This window comes from Phocoena phocoena, chromosome 15 (genome assembly GCF_963924675.1).
Source record: "Phocoena phocoena chromosome 15, mPhoPho1.1, whole genome shotgun sequence".
In the NCBI taxonomy this organism is placed as follows: Eukaryota; Metazoa; Chordata; class Mammalia; order Artiodactyla; family Phocoenidae; genus Phocoena; species Phocoena phocoena.
The window spans coordinates 47,540,553-47,559,243 of record NC_089233.1 but is presented as its reverse complement, the minus strand read 5'-3'; the positions used below and the strand labels follow the sequence as shown (position 1 = coordinate 47,559,243).

The 18,691-nt window shown below is 43.2% G+C and overlaps 1 protein-coding gene across 1 annotated transcript in view; it reads right to left on the bottom strand.

Annotated features, from left to right (window-relative positions):
• Nucleotides 1-9,672: 9,672 nt before the first annotated feature.
• The window catches only part of SEL1L2 (SEL1L2 adaptor subunit of SYVN1 ubiquitin ligase), a 61,188-nt gene continuing 52,169 nt past the window's right edge, over nt 9,673-18,691 (bottom strand). Inside the window, exons 15-17 of the mRNA XM_065893258.1 lie at nt 17,393-17,565; nt 9,933-10,061; nt 9,673-9,792 (exon numbers count right to left, since the gene is read on the bottom strand). Of these exons, the coding sequence (XP_065749330.1) occupies nt 9,673-9,792; nt 9,933-10,061; nt 17,393-17,565 (422 nt within the window). The remainder of the gene's footprint in view (nt 9,793-9,932; nt 10,062-17,392; nt 17,566-18,691) is intronic.

Genomic DNA, 18,691 nt, shown 5'->3' with positions numbered 1-18,691 from the left:
TGATCAAAATGAATTGGAAGCAGTCAAGCTCAGACAGTGTAGAATAGATGGAAGAAGGTGTTGATAAGGCAGCCAGGAGGAAGCTGGGAAGCACCCAAGAGTGAGGACGAGTGTGTTCACCAGTCAGTGCCGAGCCATTTGCTGTCCTTTTCATTTAATGCGCGTGGCCCTGCCTCCTCCTCAGCCCTAGGGGAGTTACTGTAGGATTTGCTTCTCTCTGTGTCTCTCCCACCTGCCTTCCCTCCCTCTGCCACACGAGCACCAAGCTTTCCCTGAGTCCAGGGCTATGCCTTACGTGGTAGATATTCAGCTCCATTTTGAATCAAATTAACTTATGTGGAAAATGTACCCTTTCATAGGCTAAGTTACAGTTAAAAACCAGAATTTTGTAGGGGAAAAAGAAATTACTGTTCTTGCTCTCTTCAGTTAGGACATTCATTGATATCAGAAATTGGGATACTCTTTGTGGCTTTTTTGTTTTTTGTTTTTAATACAAAGGAAAAGAATACCTAGGCAGCAGAATTTGGGGAAGGTTTTTTTAGCTTAATTTTCAGACTTGAAAGGAAAGGAAAACAAAAAACTCCTGCATATTAAAGTGTGAACTGATGCCTAAGGAAAGGACATTCCACAGTGTCTGTGTTTCCTAAATGACCGGTGATTATAGGTATTGATATTTGTTTTTGAAGAATGCATGCAGAATTGTTAACTGGTTATTGCTGAGGACAGGGACTGAGGAACCAGATGTCTCTGCACCTGTCCCAGTGTCTGAATGTCTGTCGGGGGTGCAGGAGATGGGCAGAAGCTAGGAGGGAGGCTTGTACTTTGACTTTTTAATCTTTCTGTAGAATTTGAAGTTTCTTACCAAGGATATTAACTTTCATTTATTTCATGCCAACAGAGAATATGTGGGTGGTGGGGTGGAGCTGGGGAGGAATCTACCTTGAGCGATCTCAAAAACAAGGTCCATTGGTTTAAAAAAATAAAGAGGAATTAACCCAATGAATTGAGAACACTTATTGTTTAACCTGAGTGACAGTAGTAAAATTATTTATTTTAATGTGAGTGACAGTAGTAAAATTATTTCTTTTAGTTAATATCTGCTTGAAGTACCTATTAAGCTTTAATTGTTTGGAACCTTCAGGAAATTTATTTTTCTGAATAGCTGTGTTTTCCAAATGATTAGGGATTCATCCTTTTAAGCCACAAAATTTTTAAAAATATTTCCAAAATGTGTTACATTTTAAACAGTGTATAGAACATAACCATTTCTTTATAACTCAGCAGTTATTATCACAACTGTTTTTCTTTATAGCTTTATAACTTTATAACTTGACAGTTACTATCACAACTTGTACTGCATTGCTTGTTCCTACACTGATTGGCCCCGAGAATGAGGTGGTTTGTCTCTTTTCCTGCATTTTTCTTACTTGCTGTCAATCTCAATGGCCTTACAGAAACGAACTTTCTTGAGTCAGTTCTTCTTGCCCTTTGTGATGTGTAAGATTAGAACTCAGATTGGAAGGTTTCTAGGACGGGGTTTAAGGTAGGAAAGAGGGAGGAGGTTCTGCGAGAAGGACTCTTGGAGTAAAATGCATGGGCTTTATTGGTTCCCTTAACAAATCCCCATCGAGACCCATGTGCCGGGCTCCCGACTTTTCTCTGCGCTCTTAGTCGTCAGTCTAACATGGCTTCAGGTGGTGGACCTGGGACATCTGCTGGCTGCTGGGATACATTTTGGATTATTTCCTGGTTAGCAGTATTCCAGGTTGTTGGCCTAGAGAATTACAGAGGTGGCAGTATTCATGAAAACTTACATTTTTAAAACAAAGAATTTCTTCAGGATTTGTTGAGATGGAAGCTACCCATAGACACCAAGTTTGTGATATGAATGTGAAAAGTTACAGCTACAGAAAGGTGTACTTCCTGAAGTAGCTATGAAGCAAGTTTTGTTTTCCAAACCCTTTTAGTACCATTTTTATCCACTAGGTGGAAACAATTACAGTATGGCCTATATTGAAGATATAGTTTTTATAACTCAGTGTATATCCCTTAAGTAAGGATGAAAAAAAAGTATTTAACCATGGATTGGCATCTGTGTAGGAAAGAAACATTAAAAGACATTTGGGGAAAAGAAGAATACTTGGCATAGTGATTATTTTATTCCTTTGTAAATTATTATTTTAGAATCTCTTGCCTAAGAAGAAAGTTTTGAGGGTTCTTTTTAGAGGGGGGCTCGAGGTGGGGCGGTTGTTATCGCTGCTGTTAATAATGTGAAGTTTATCTTCAGGAAACTAATAAGCGGACCTGCCCTTCCAGAAATTGGGGTACTTTAACTCTCTGCCTGGATACTTGACAGGTATTTATCTCGCTGGTTTAAAAAAACAAATTTGAAGAAAGCGGAAGGTACTGTTGTTAACAAATAGGGAAATAATGCTTTGGCGTCTGTGGTGGTTTTAAAATCTATCCACAGATTCTTTGATACTCTTTTCTCCAAGAGGTGGAGCTTCATTCCCCTCCCTGTGAGTCTGGGCTGAATTCAGTGATTCGCTTCCAACAAATAGAATATGGAAGTGATGGTGTGTCCCTTCTGAGGAGGTAGTAAGAGGCCCGCTTCCTCCTCACTGTGTCTGAGATCACAACCTCGGGGAGAGCCAGCGCCGTTCGTGGAGGGCATCAAGCAGTGCTCGGGAGAGGACGGCGCAGACCTGCCAGCGAGGGAGCCAACCCGGGGGAGATCCTCCAACCCCAGTGTGACTTTCAGGTGACACCTTGAATGGCAGTCTCATGACAGACCATGAGCCAGAGCCACCTAGCTAAGCCACTCCACGTTCCTGACCCACAGAAGCTGAGGTAATAAATGTCTGTTGTTTAAGCCACTGTGTTTGGAGTAATTTGTTAACACAGCCCTAGATAACTAATATGCTCACTTTGGGAAAAGTTAGGTGCCCAGGGTATGCCAAGTTGTTCCTTGAAGTATAGAACATATTCTGCTTACTTGAAATTGTATAAAGTCAGCATAAACTACCATATTACCTTTGTTTCTCGGGGAAAACTGGGCCCGAGATACGCCTACCTTGAGGTTTGAGTCCATGGTATCTCGAAGTAGAACTAACCTCCCAAGGTACATTTAGTAGGCTTCAAATTTCATTTCCTAGGAATACATACGAGGATCAGTTTTCTAGGAACCTGATGGGGCGAGTCCATAATGAAACCCGGGAACGTGAGAAGGAAGGCACTGACCTTGAGAGTTCAGTGAGGTAACAGCGGCTGTGGTTTTCTCAGTCAGTCCCTCCTGCCTGAGCTGTTGAGTTGCTGACAGCTTGTTATCAGGATGGACTGTTGATGCTGCGAGCTTGTTCCAGGCTCTCAGGTGAGCACAGCGCTGTGGAAATGGTTAAGGGTTTTTAAAAGCCAGAGTCTATCTGTCTTGGTCCTGCAGGCCATTGCCAAAACCCGGCAAAGATAAACTGCCTACACTTTCAAGTCCGGGTGTAATCCGGCCGGTTCCTGGACTCCTTGTACAGGAGTCTCGTGCGTGTGCTCAGGACAGCCAGCACTCGTTGTGTCAGAGCCAGCCCTGCAGAAGAACCCTCCGGGGCAGCTCCAGGCCACAGTGGTAGGAGCCTGGGCTGAGACTGGGAGTAGGAGACGGCGGGGAGGAGAATCCCAAAGGAGGACTTGGCAGCCCTTGCCAAAAACCCAGAAGTAGAGGGAAGGGCAGGGACTGGGGGTTGGGGGGGGTCTGGGTTTAGTCCTGGCCCTACTGGTTCCTGACACGTGGGCCATCACCATCTCTCTGACCTCAGGATTTTCATCTGTAAAATTGCAGGTTTGGTACTCAATCTCAAAAGAGGCCACAGGCCTGCCTTCCAAGAAAGTTCCTGAGGGCCTTTTTCAAACGAAATGTTTTTCCACCCTCCACCCATTGGTTGAGAGTCAAGGCCACCTGGAGCCCCTGTCACTGAGGGGAGCATGAGACATCCCTCCTCTACGTTACGGTGGGAAACGTCTGTGAGCCATCGAGCAGGACGATTTCAGAAGCATTCAGCTCGACCCGAGGATGTGGGTCCCAAGACAGAAGTAGCCAGGATTGCCCTCCCATCCTTGCAGTTTCTCAGTCTCCATGTTGACATCTGGGGATTTCTTTTCCCTTCAGTGTTCACTTTAGATTTCATCTGAAGCCAGCTAAGCTTCTCAGCAAAAGCAGCTTCACTCACCCTGTACCAAGGTGCCGCGGGTTGGCCAAGCGCTCCTTTTAAAACAATGTGTATTATGCTCCTGCCAGGCAGTGTGCTGTGCCTCTGATAAGCATTCTCAATTCTCATTTCATCAGCACAGCTCCCTATCGAGTAGATACTCGTTCTACACTGTCCCCATCTTGCAGGTGAAGAAACAAGTTCACAGAGGTTGTGACTTCTCCGAGGTCACATACATGGCAGAGCCAATATGTGACTTCAGTCTTGTATGGGACAAAGCACTTAATTTTATCACGCTGCCTTCTTTTGGAGGCCAGAGCCTTCTGTGTGAGAGACCACTCTTTTCTCCATGTCTCCACTCCCCCCCATAAACATACATCCCAGCCAACATATGGGAACCAGGCCGGTGACCCCATCCTCTAACACATGCTCAGCCCTGTGCTGGGATCTGTCCCTGTGGAGCCACCTGCCCTCCAAACTCTTCCAGGTCCCTTCCACTCTCAGCTCAGTCGGTTATCCAGCTCAACTTAATCTTGCCTTCTCGTCCCAGGCCATCCTGAACTTTTGTGAGTTCCATCTCCGTTAGCACTTTATACGATGTTTTCTGTCCATAAGTTCTGCCTTTCAGCTAAGTGTTCAACCCCTTGAGCAGTGCTACTGCTATAACCAGGGTTCTGTCAGCCGCAGAGATGGCCCAGACGGACTCGCTGCCAGGCAGACAACGGGGATACCCGTGAGCCCATCAAGCAGCGGGATGCTGGAAAGACAGGCAGTGGGCACCGGACACATTCAGCTTCAAATTCCAGGGATCAGCCACTTGGCTGGGATTCCAGGCTAAGCCCTTATCCCGGTGGAATCTGGGTACCATGCACAGCACATGGACACAGATAGCAAGGGGCAGGTGGACTGGAAACAGGGAAGGAAACAGGGAAGGGCTTCGTCCTGGAGAATAAGATTAGAACCGTGATGTGAGGTCACATCAAGGCCTACATCAGAGATGACTGGGCCTTATATTGTGGGCTGATAGGTCTCCAGGCCAGGCAAGATGTTCAGCTGTCATTAGATACCAGGGTGGCCCGGTAGCGTGATCAGCATGACTTATGAAATCAGACCTGCCTGTTGAATCCCCTTTCTACCACTAACCAGCTTACCTTCTGTAAGTCACTCAACTGCTGACATGCGCCATTCCTAGACACATTAGTACATTGCCCAGCAGAGCGTAAATGCCCTTTCCGAAGGCTTGGAAAGCCAAGGTCATAAGATGACTTACATGTCCAGTGCAGTAGCCCTCAGATTACAGAGTGCTGTTAATAGGTGCTACAAAAGAAGGTAGCGGTTAGAGCAGGGGGAGAGGAAGAGTTTCCGGAGCTAAATATGGCTGGAAAAGCTGGGTCAAACAAAATTAAATGGATATATCCTATAAGACTTCTCAGAATCTTTAATGTGCTCATGTTGTGACTCTCCCAGAGGAGTCTATATTTTATGGCATCTTCCAGACTTAATGACCCAATAACCCTTTTATCAAGGAGCACCCTGCAAGACTTTGAACATGTTTGGGGAAACATTAGCCTAGCACAATGCCTGGCATTGTGAAGGCTTGTTAAATAATTTGAATGGTTGCAGGAAAACTTAACATTCAGTTATCTTGCAAAAGTTGTTTATGAACTTTCTCAAGGCAATCCAGTGCAGTGGTTAAAAGTACGGACTCTGGACCTGGTCCTCCTGGCTGTGTGGCCTTGGACAAGTTACTTGACCCCAGCTTCCTCTTCTGGAAAAGAGGGAAGATGATACAGTATCCTCCTGGGAAGGTAGTTGTAAAGCTCCAATGAGTTAATAATACATTCGGTTAGAACAGTGCCTGGCACATTATAAGCATGATATGTTAGCTATTATTTTCCTAGATAGAATGAGTTTTAGAGAAGCTTTCAGGAACAGATTATTGACTGCTGTTGTGATGCTAGCTTACCATTTGTCCTACATAAAATCTCTCTTGCTCACACAAGAAGATTGATAAATAAACAGATGCCACTTAGAGTCACTATTCCATTTTAAAAAAGAATAAGTCATAGGACCTCAGACAGCTGTTTTGCCTCTATGGCAAAATCCAAATCTCAAAATATAAGAGATTTGCTCTAATATTCTATTACATGAAGATTGAATATTCTTTTTTTCCAGAGGCACTTTATCTTTACCTAGAAATTATTTTCTGATCAATAAAACACAAATTAGGATAACTCATTTCACACAAGCACACACCACAAAAAATGTTTCCATATCAAAACACAGGTACCAATGCTGGATGAAATTAATTAGGTGGCGGGGAAAAAAGGAACAAAAGCTAAGAATTGAAATAGTCTCACAGCCTAAAAAGTAATTCTATTCTTGCCACACATGGAAAGATTTTAAGGCGTTTTTCTGTTACAGATCTTAATGTTATACCTGAGAGGCTGGATTGGAATTATAAAACTTTTGAGGTGTAAGACATCAGAGAAATCTTTCTTAGTTTGCAGTTGAGGAATCTGAGTCCCACAGAGAGACTGACATGCCTGAGGTCATTAGCTGGTTCTGGAGGACAGGCCTGGAACATAGATGTTCCAGAGTCTTGTCCAGCACCCTGCGGCAGGCCTGATGTCACTCATGCAACCCCAGCAGAGCTGAGGCCCAGCCACTGCACCCACCCTGCAGGAGGTACATTTGTGAACGTCCCTGGCACAGCTCTCCATCCAAGGGTCTTCGGTACTGAGTCTTTTGCAAAACCCAGAGTCACCCCCTTACACCAAATTTGTTTAGAGCACATTTCAGTGTTGCGGGTTACAGTAGACCTCGACCTGGGCTCTGTTGCCTGGCTCCCACCCCCAGAGATTCTGGTTTAATTTGGCATCGGGAGTTTTAAAAGGTATAGAGCCTGCTCCAGAGCATCCGTTTTCCTGAGGAGAGAAAACTGTATGAATCACAGATAAACTCCATTTTAACCTCCCTTGCATTGTAGTTGGGAACTCTGAAGGACCAGCTGCTGTGCTAGTTATAAAAACATGAGTCATTGTGCACTTCGTGACGAGCTTGTGTTGAGAAGAGGGTGGGTTGGACCAGGTTGGATGTGAGGAAGGTGGGTGTGGGCAAGTTGGTCATCCAGTGCTAATTGAGCACCTACTATATCTGAGGCCCTGGATACCTAGAGATGAGAAGGCCTAGCCACCACTCTCACAGGGCTCGCAGCTGGGCTGGCTGGACACCACGAGGAAGCTGACACGATGTATTTTCTTGCAACCAAAAGTACTCTGATTGAGACACTTATGTGAAGGCTCTGTGCAAAATAGTGCACGGTGACCAGTGGTCCGTCACCGCAAAGCCGCCCAGGTGCGGGCAGGTGCACAGTCCATGCGCCGCGGTGGTGGGAGCTGCTACAGTGGAGGCTCTGGAGCAGAGGCCCAGAAACAGACGTTTGAATGATTCAAACACCCTAAACCAACCACTTGCTCTTTCAAAGCCTGTGGCTCACGTTTACTTGGAACAACGAGCTGAAACAGGAAATTGATGAGCTCACGCTGCCCTTGCTCCTGTATTTCAGGCAGTGTTCTACTCTACATAGCAAGCCGCAGAGTCTCTCTTTCCACCCCGCCTGCAGCTATTTTCACAAGCTTTACCTCCTAGGAGCTCATCTTTCACCCAGTCTTGGAACCGGGGCTCACCTTCCACGCTCCCCTCTTTGCACTTATCCCGTCTCTGATGTGCTCACATTCCAGACACATGAGAGCGATAACTGCACGGGCCTCCTGTCCGTTAGGCTCTGACCTGAGGTTTGGATGCCTGCTCCTTCCTTTCACATTTGTGAATGGGGCTTTTATCATTCCTTTGGAACTGGAACTCTCTAGTAAGTTAGGGATTGTGTCAGGAAATTGTAAACGCTCGGACCTCAGACAAGCCTGGGTAGTCAACAGCCAGGTAAATGACTGTGGCTACAATGTTTACAGAGCACTTGTGAAGTCAGGCTAATTGAAATTGCAAAAATCTCCAGTCAGGTAGGAATTAATCCTATGTTATGGAGGAAAAACAGGTTTGGATAAATTATGCCCAAAGTCATAGAGCTACTAAGGGACAGAGCTGGATCTCTAACCCAGGCTTGGTTCCAAATCCATTTCCCTCCCCTTTCTGATCATGGTTGACATTTTTTCTTTTTTTTTTGGCTGTGCTGCGAGGCTTATAGGATTTTAGTTCCCCCGACCAGGGATGGAACCCGGACCCTCAGCAGTGAGAGCTCAGAGTCCTAACAACTGGACTGCCAGGTAATTTCCCATGATTGACATTATTAATTAACTCTTTTCCTGTCCCTAGTTTGGGTTTTCAAGTAGGCCAGCACAATCTTTTCCTACATAAACACCCAGCATTTTGGCTGGAGAACCAACTGCAGGGCACTGAAACCACATTGAGTGCTATCAACTCAGCTGTCCGCATATTCCAAGCAACTTGCCATGAGCTTCTAGAGAATATTACAAGTTACCATTTATGGAGTTTATTCCAGATGCCGGACCCTGTGATAATTCCTTTACATACGTTATCCCATTCATTCTCATACCAGCTCTCTAAGATCTCGAAGATCTTCCCACTTTGCAGATCAGGAAACTGAGGCTCAGTGAGGGTGAGATCCAAGACTGGCCCTTCACATAAGTCATGGGCCTCCTGCACTCTTCTCTCCCTGCACTGTCCCCAGCACTGGGCCGCAGCTCTGCTTCACCTGTCAGAGGAGACAAAGAACTGGGCCCTTTAGCCTCTGTCCTAGGAGGCTGGTAATTTCTCCCTTTATGGATACTCCAGAAGGGATTCCACAGGGGTCCAGTGAGAAATGGAAGAGCGGGGTACAAGCTGGAGAGACCCCAAATGGTGCCGTTCACTGCACAGCTGCTAAGGGAGCTTTGATGGAAAGCCCCCCGCTGAGGAGGCTGTCAGTCCCCCTGGCACAGCAATGCCGTGAGGAATTTCGGCTCATTGGAGATAGAATGTGGTTCACCAGATCACTCCCATAAGACAAAGCATCTGTTGTAATTTTTGCCTTTATCACATTCTGAGGGATCTGTGTTCTTGCCCTCCCAAAACTCCCCTTCTCCCGACTTCAGTATGTCTGTAGGAGCCAAGAAACCCATTTGTCCTCTCGAAAGGGGACAGGCTGTCACAACCACGTGAAAATGGGTGGTCTTTATACCTAACTCAGGACTAGATCCCCAGGATGAGAAGTTTGTAAGGAAATCTTAGGTGATCAGTCTCCAGCAATCCCCTCTTCACCAAGTGGTCACCTCAACTGAGCAGGAGATCTGGAATGGTTTCTCAGAGGATGGGTCCCAACCTTTGTCCATTTTCCATCACAGGCCTATATGGGAAATCAGCAGCAGACTCCTGAGTCTGACGGGGAAGTTTTTTATTTAGTGAAGATGACTTGAAGTGAACTGGTCCCCGTGAGCAGGTTTTTTCTGTGGTCCAGATCCTACAGGTAGCGATTTCTAAGCAAGAAGATCAGCACAGCAACAATTAGGCCAATCACAAATAAATCCCAGTATGGTCCAAGGGTATTGTCCAATTTCATCCATTTCCATCTCATGGTAAACTGCTGGTAAGAGACATTCTGTCAAAAGTAAATCGAAGCCTCCCACTTCATTCAGAACCATCATCTGCCTCCATCCCATCCCCCAAGAGTTGCTCACTGGAGTTTTCAGAGATTTTGGGACCTATTTGAGACAAACTTACATTAAAAAACAGGATATCTCGAAACAAATGCACAGTTTCCAGTTTTGTGAGGGCCAAGAACACAGGTATGTGAGCGTCCGGACTTGTTTGAGCAGCCATATCATATAATCTCCTGGCCAAGAGAACGTCCTGGAAAGAGAAGAACAGCCCATACTCATTAGACAGATTCTTTGGGAGAAATTAAATGGAATCCATAGTTTGAAATACAGTAACTTATCTGTGGTAGGCTGAACGTTCTTCCCCCACGGCCCCCACAAGATGCTCATGCCCTAATCCTTGGAACCTGTTAATATGTTATGTTACAAGAGCAAAGCAAATTTTGCAAATGTGATTAAGGTTACCGACCTTAAGATAGGAAGATTGTCCTGGATGACCTGGTGGACTCAGTGTAATCACATGAGCCCTTAAACACTGAGTTTTCTCAGAGAGCAGAAGAGAAAGGCAGAGAGATGCGGCAGAGGAGAAGTCAGAGATTCTAGCGATGGCAAGGACTCAACTTGCCCTTGTGGAGGGGCCACGCAGACAGGAGAAGGAATGTGGACAGCCAGCAAGGAAATGGGGCCCTCAGTCCTATAAGCGCAAGAAACTGAATTTGGCCAACAACCTGAATAAGCTTGGAAGCAGGTTTTTCCCCAGAGCCCTCAGTAAGGAACACAGCCTTTATTTCAGCCTGTGAGACCCTACAGAGAGGACCCGGTCAAGCTCACCTAGCTTTCTCACCTACAGAAACTGTGAGATACATGTGTGTGGTTTTAAGGCACTGAATTTGTGGTCATTTGTTAGAGCAGCCATAGAAAACCAACACAGACTCCAAAGAGCTTTCTCGGATATCTCTGGACCAGACCTTAAGTATAATTCCAATTAAAGGGGCAGGAGAACAGACACTAAGAGTACATCTCCCCAAACAAATGGCAATACAGATAGTGACTTCCTAGGACTTATCATACCTGAAGTTATGGGATTTGTTTATTCATTGTCTGTCTCCAGGTCCCTGAAGACAAGGGCTTGCACTGCCTGTTCACCCCTGAATTCCCAGTGCTTAATGAAGTGCCAAGCACATAGCAAGTCTTTGATAATACTTATCAAATGAGTGAATAAACAAGGAATGAGCAAATAAACTATTTTGGTTCTCAGGCCGGAATTTGATTCCATAAATGACGTACTATATTTTTAGGAACTTGTCTTTCCCCATTAAATTATGCCATGGTAGATCAAAAATCTTTCATTTTCACCTACTTACGGCTTGTTTTTGTTTGCTTTATATTTGCTTTGTTTTCCCAAGCCGAGTAATGAAAAGGCTAAGTAGAATTGCTTTTAAAGGTTGAAGCACCCTAGGCCAGTGCCAGAATTATACTTTGCATGGGTGCCTGTGGATTATTTTCAAAAGAAGGGGAAGAAGAGGGATTTTTCACAAATTGTGCTCATCCAGTATCTCTCCGTTTCTCCTCTCCATCTCCCAGACCCCCGTTACACAGGGTTCAAGAGTTGTGAATCCTTGAGGCCTCTGCTAAACCCATTTCTTGGGTGGTGTCCTCTCAGCTATGTTTTGCTTGTCATTTCTTAAATTTTTCCAAAGCTTCGTGGACTGGTAAATGTATTTGTTTGAGAAAGAGGAATAATGCTTGCTTAAAATAATTAAAATTCAGGAGACTGTTCCAAACAAATCTTCCTGGCAACAGAGAAAATGGATGTTATAAAAACTCTAAATTGTGTCTCTGATTCCAACAAATTCAGAGGGTGTTCACTTGAAAGCACCCTACAGATCACAACAGCAGTGTTACCTCCACACATGACAGGCATGTTAACTTGGATGGGACGTTCAAGGAGAGGCAACCTTTGTCAATATCTCATTCCTTCCTTCTTAGTTGAGGCAGGCAAGAGTTATTAATTTATTTCTTGAGGCACAAACATCACAATTCGCTTAGCTTATAATAAAAAATAGCAGAGAAGTAGCATTTAAAGTGGGATGAGCTGGCTCCCAGCCGAGGTGGCCTCACGATTCGCAATGGGGGTGGGGTGCGATAGGAAAGTCTTTCTTTAAAATTCGCAGAGAAAGAAAATCCTAAACCCTTCTGCCTAATTAGGGCAACCCATATAAAAGAAATTTTATTACTAGACTCTAGAAAAGACTGCTTGTTCTTTGATCCTATTTAGTAAAAAAAATCCAAACCATTCACACAAAGAAAATTCCCCGTGATAAATTGTGCTTTGATGATGGTTAGGGTTCATTATTTAAGTCCGTTGCACATCCAGTCCACTTACATTTAACTTCTCTGTGGTATGTTTGAGTTTATTTTGCTTTAAATTCAGTGATTTAGGAGATTATATAAACAGATCTACAGACTTCTTAAGCGTTTCTAACTCTGATGTCAGGTGTGCCAAAGTACCGCCCTATGCTCACATGTTCAAAAGCTGCTTATAACTCAAAGATATAGAATTCTCCAGCAATGAAGGATCTGGTTTATGAAAATTGTTCAGTTACATGACTCAGGAGTTTTCCAGCCCCGAATCTTTGGGTGTCATCAAAAATGTCTTATACTGGGACAGAGGTAGTTTTTTGAATAATTCATTCTTGTTTTCTTATTATAAATATGTTAATTAGAGGAAACTTTGAAAATACAGAGGTGAACAAATAAGGAAAAAACACCCACAATCTCACTGTACAGAGGTAACTACTGATATTTCATACACATCCTTCCAGCATTCCAGTGTTTTTGTATATATTCATACATACATACTTTTAATTTAGGAATTTTTCATTCTGTATGATACTTTGTCTTCTGTTTTCTTAAGTTAACGATATATTTCAAAAAATATACCGTGTCCTAAGATATTCCTTTAGTCTATAATATTTTTATTTTTAATGGTTGTACAGTATTTCATAATAATGGTTAGTACTCATTAAATATTTACTGTGTGACATTCACCACTGTCGTTTATTTAAACCCTGTTACAATTCTGTAGGGCAGATGATATTATTAACTTCATTTTAAAGATGAAGAAACTGAGGCGCTGAGAGGTTAAGTCACTTATCTAAATCCATATGACTTGTAAATGGCAGAGCTGAGATTCAAATCTAGAGAGTCTGCTTCTAGCCTGCTCACTTAGTCACTAGGCCATAAAATATATAATGGAGTAGTATACCACCACACAATAGTTGATATAACATGTTCTCTATTTTGGAGTATTTTGGTTGTTTGTAGGGTTTATTTCTAATAAATAAAGGTATTCACACACAAATTTTTTTGCACATTTCTGATTATTTCATTAGATAATAGACATGTATTTCAAGAAAGGTTATGACCATTTCTAAGAGATGTATATTTTGTCCTGTCATATTTCCGAGGGGGCCATTTTAATGTCAAACTTTAGTTTGGCCTTTCCAGAAAATAATTCTATTCTGGTGTTTAAAGCTTCAGCTCTAACACTCCATAGGAGGTCAGACCAGACAAATGAAAAAAATAAAAATGCTTCGTGCCATAATTACTTTTATTTTTGACAGATCTATTTATAATTTATTCAGTAGATGTGGTTTTGTTTTCCCTGCAGGATCCAAAAAATGTGTTATTTACTAGGTCTAATTATATATATTGAAACTCATTTCCAAGGATAATTTCCTCTCACCTTTTTTCTTAATTTAGATAGATTTTCTAGTCAGTATCTTAAAACATACCTGCTTTCTTCCATTTTAAAAACAAAACAAAGGAGAAAAATGAAAAAATAAAAAGAGCGTCATGTGTGTCTTATACTCTATGTTACAAAAACATTTTAGAACAGAATCTGACAGTACTGATTCCTCTACCTGAATGGTTTCCTCTTTAACAAGTTTATAGTATTTCACTTGTGTGTGCATGCATGCACATCATTTTGGGCTTTCACTTTAGTTACAGACGTGTCTCTTCCACAGTAGACTATGAACGCTTTGAAGGGTGTCTTGTTCTCGGATCCTTCTTGACACAATGCTTCTTGACACAAAACAAGGACTTGATAAATATTTGAGTAAATAAATGAATGAAGAAAAGCAAGGCACATTACCATGGTAGTTTAGAAGCAGATGTCTTTTAAATCTAGGGCTTCATTGAAGGGTTCATAGAGGTGATGATACTGGAGCTATTCTTTGAAAAATGGATTGGTCTTCAATGGGTAAAAATGTGGGAGAAGATCATTCCAGCAAATGGGGCGATGTGACCTAAGGTCGGGAGGGTGCAGTTCAAGGTCTTGCGGGGAAAGGAAAAGCAATCTAGAAGATATATAGGGAAATAGTGGCATATCAAGCCATTATTGTCAAGGTGGATTAGGTCAGGGAGGGTTTGAATGCCAGGGTAAGAAGTCTGGACTTCATTAAGCAATAGGAAGTCAGTAAGATTCTTTTATTTTTGTGTTTGTTGGCTTGTATTTGTGTGCATGTGTGTGTGCATCTTTTGGGAGGAGTGTGGGGGAGGGGTAGCAGTACTAGAGTTATACTTTATCAAGAATAACCCAGTGGGGCTTTGTTGGCTGTATTATGTGTTAACTAAAGTAATGCTAACGTCTGCAACCAATAAACCCCCAAATTTCAATGGTTTAGCACATTCAACAGTCGAGTGTGGATGTTTCTGGTTGGTGGTAAATCTTTGGAGGACAGAGCTTTCTCTGGCCACACAGTTCAAGGAAGAACACTAGAATGGGAGATCCCTGAGAATCCTTTACAACAAGTAGAAATTCTGGCCTGAACCGGGATAAGGCCAGAAGGAATGGGCAGGAGAGGATGGGCAACAGGTTTTTTTCATGGTTATTAAATTTTTTGAAGGACTTCTGAATCAAGTATAAATTGAAAAGGAGTTTCATAACAAATTGTGAGCCAAGTGCTTATATTTCTAAATTAGTTCAGGTCATCTCTCAGTTTCTCCCTAGGTATTATTTTGTGTTCCCAAAACAATGGTACAGTCAGTCCTGGTCCACAGTTAAGTCAAGTGAGCTTAACTCAAGGGTGGAAATTGGGGAATGAGATGTTTCTCAGTGAAGCTATTAGGATAATTGACCTACATCACCTCAGTCCCAAATCCTTTCCTAAAGACGGATGAGAAAAATAATGACCCATATTTTTACACTGATTTACCAAGAGTCGATTTATACCTTACTTCCTTTTCCCAGGGGGCTTACATTCAGAGTTTACCAAAACTTTTTTTGATTCTCAGAGAAATCCTGGTAATGATGTTAGACTCATCTGTCCCACTGGTTTGCATGAGGTTTAACTAATAAAGAGGATTGTGAAGAGCCTTGCTGAAGACATGCATAATTACTCGATGTCTTGGGTGCTATGAAAGCCTGTTCTCCTAACTGCTTTGCTTTCATTAACCATAAATGGAACAAGCTTTGGACTTTTAATTATCAGCATATTCATTTTAAAAATTAGAAGAGGTGATATCTCCTCATTAATTTGACTACGAGATAGCAAGATTAATAAACTTGGCCCCTGGGTACTTGGTAATTATTTTACTAATTGCTAAACAAAAGAAATTAATAAAGGCAAAGAGCAATGGCCCCTCATTAACTAAATCTAAAATTCCCGTCTCCAGGTCTGAGGTTAAGCGCAGCCTCTTTTTTTTTCTATATGTAGAGACTTTCTGTAGGAAAAAATTTATCTGTGACAGAGAGACTGATCAAAACGAACTACCCACGATTTAACAAGAACCCTGACCGAAAAGAAAAGAAATGTGGCCAGAGAGAAACTTCAAAGTTTTTCTAGATGTATGAAATATATGTCTCGACAACTGCTTTTGGACATTGTGAAGAAAATGCCTAGGAGAGAGCCAGCAGTGACTTGAAGGAGGAAAACTGAACCCCCGACACAGTGGACTGTGTAGTTGGCCTCGTGTCCTGAGAGGACGGCTCTCTCCGCCCCAGGGAGTCACTGCTAAATGACCTCACTGTGAGGACAATGGGGCTGTTAAGTCCTTCTCGATTCATACGGGGGCAGGAGAGCTATTCTGAATTTAACCCATGGGGTGGGGTCACTTTTATCCTATACACACAGTGCTCCTCTCACCAATATTGTTATGTTTTACATGGGGAATGATGAACAAAAGCTTTAATCCTCTTGAAGCCTTACTTAGCAATCGCTCACATTCTCTTCTGATCTAAAAAAGTCATTCCACACACTGTTTCACTACGAAGCCCTTTCACAAAGGCTTATTCGTTTTATCCTCAAAGCCTGGGGCAGGGCTTGTATCACTGTTCTGTTTTACAGATGTGGATGACAGTTGGAGGGAAAGGGAGTGTGGCTTAATAACATCCAAAGGATCATCCAATCTGGCTATTCGATCCAGTCCTGCCCGCCCCAATGTTATAAAACAGGAAGCTTGCACCTGCTAGGAATGGGGAAAACAGACTGCATTTGGATTTGACATTCTTTCTACTGCTTAGGGCTCTGGGGATGATGAAAAGTGATCAGTCAAGAGGCAGGCACAGGAGAGGCACAGGCAGGCACAGGTCTCTACCGTTGGATTGTTGGCACCTGAATGAGAAGCTCTTGCAGTTGTCAGCTAGGAAATTCCCCACCAATAATTCCCAGTTACTATCACAACTGGAAGGAAAAAGAAAGCATAGAAAATTCAGTAGTGCCGGGCCCAACTCTTTCCACCAGCAATGTGGGGTCAGCCAGATCTGGGTTCGAATGATGGCTCCACCACCGATGAGCCCTGCAAACTCGGCCCTATGACTTAACCTGCACTGTGATTTCCTGATGCAAACAACAAGGACAATGATAGGATGCGTCTCATTGAGTGGTTATGTGACTTAAATGACATGGTATACATAACACGCCAACACCTGGCTATCGTAATCACCTTTCTCACCCTGTCAGACCCTAATGCCATCTTCTGCCTTAATTACACTGACTGTCTGAAGGATCTACCCGCTATCACCTTGTAGTGTTAGCCCTCTTAATGAATACGCCTCATCTCCTCAAGTCGGGTGTAGTCTTTGAAGGATGGAGATCTGTTTTCTTGGGCTTCTCTAGAGCGCTCAGCATTATGTCATGTACACAGTGGGTGTTTCAAAAGACGTTTCTGGATTAATGCCACCTCTGTATCCAGCTCTGATCTCATTCTCACTTTCTCCTTATTACTGAGAGCTTGTGAGTCAATGGAAATTTTAATGGAAAAAGGCCTGTGGGTGGAAGGCAGTGGGGGCAGGGCCTACTAGTGTTGCTGGAAAAAGCGTGAATTTACTATGACTCAAATTGGCCAAGACTAGATTTATTCTCCTCGTTAGTTCCATCCTTGGGCGTCATGGAGAAAATAAATTCTACCTCATAGGGTTATATCAGGATACATAATATGTGTTGGCATGTGGGAGGGACTCAGCAAATATTAAGTCTTCTTCTCTACATTGATGACATCAGTGAAATGTAAAACATTATAAATTTTCCTTCCTGTACAGCTGCCGTTACTAGGTTGGATTATTACCAGCACAATTACCTTTGCGATACCTAAACCATGTTCATACATATAGGCCAGGTTGAACATGGCTTGTGCGCTGTGGTATTTGTTGGCTGCGATGCTGTAATGCATGGCTGCTGTTTGATAGTCTTTCTTAGTCCCGTAGCCATAGTAATGGTAATCTCCAATTTTCACTCTAGCGAATGCATTGCCTGATAGAAATATTAGAAAGAGAAGGAGAATAATAACTCAAATGATTCATGTGTAGTTCCTAGTAAATCATTAGTATCAGCCTAATGATAAGCTATATAAAAAAAGAAAAAAACACTCGGAATCCCAGAATCAGAATTAGATATGATTTATGGATATGACACACAATGCTAGCTGTCTTTATTGTAGGATAGCTCCCACAGTATAGTACAAATGTTCTTAAAGAATAAAAAATTATCAATTTTACCTTTTAGATTCATTTTTTGAAGGTAGGTCAACTCTTGGGAAACTGGATCCCACCCTTCCTTTTCTTAGCCTTCACTCCTGAAGCTCTGCTCTCCTGCATCACCAGTTTCTGCCCCTGTTCTAGTCCCATGAGTCATCCAAACACACTTTGGTATCTTCTATGAACAAAACCAAACCTTTATCCCATGGCATCTCCTTGTAACTACTCCCCATTTCTCTGTTCACTTCACACTCAGCCTTTTCAAAAGTGTGTTCTACACTCACTGTCTCCAAAGCTTCTCCTCCCACATACTCTTCAACCCACCCCACTCTGGCTTCTGCTCCCTCCTCCAAGAAACTGCTATTTTTAAGGTGGTCGATAACCTCCACGCAGCCAGATCCCCTGGTCACTTCTTGTCCTCATCTCACTGGACCACTAAGCAGCACTGGAATCACTGGTGCTGTCTGCCCACGCCCTTTCTTCTCTTGACTTCCCTCCTGCCTCAGAGGCCTGTCCTTTTCAAACTCCTGCCTGACTCCTCCTCTACCCAGCTTCTAAATGTTGGAATATCAAGGGCTCGTTACTGCTCCTTTTTCCCCAGCTCCTCTCCCTTCTTTTCTCTCCTGTCCTCCCTTCCCCTCCTCTCTCCTCCACTCTGCTCTATCTCAACTCTCTTTCCAGGTGATCTCACCTAGTTCCATGGCTCTATGTTTCCTATTTCTGAACTTGTATCTATATTCCATCTCTCTCTAAGCCCCAGATTCTTACAACTGCCTTCTTGACTTCTCTGCCTGGATCTCAGACTTAAAACATCCACTCTCTAGTGGATGTTCTTAGTGGATGTTCTTAGTGGATGTTCTTAACTCCCTGCTACCCCTTCCCCCGAACAAAGTCATCAGTTC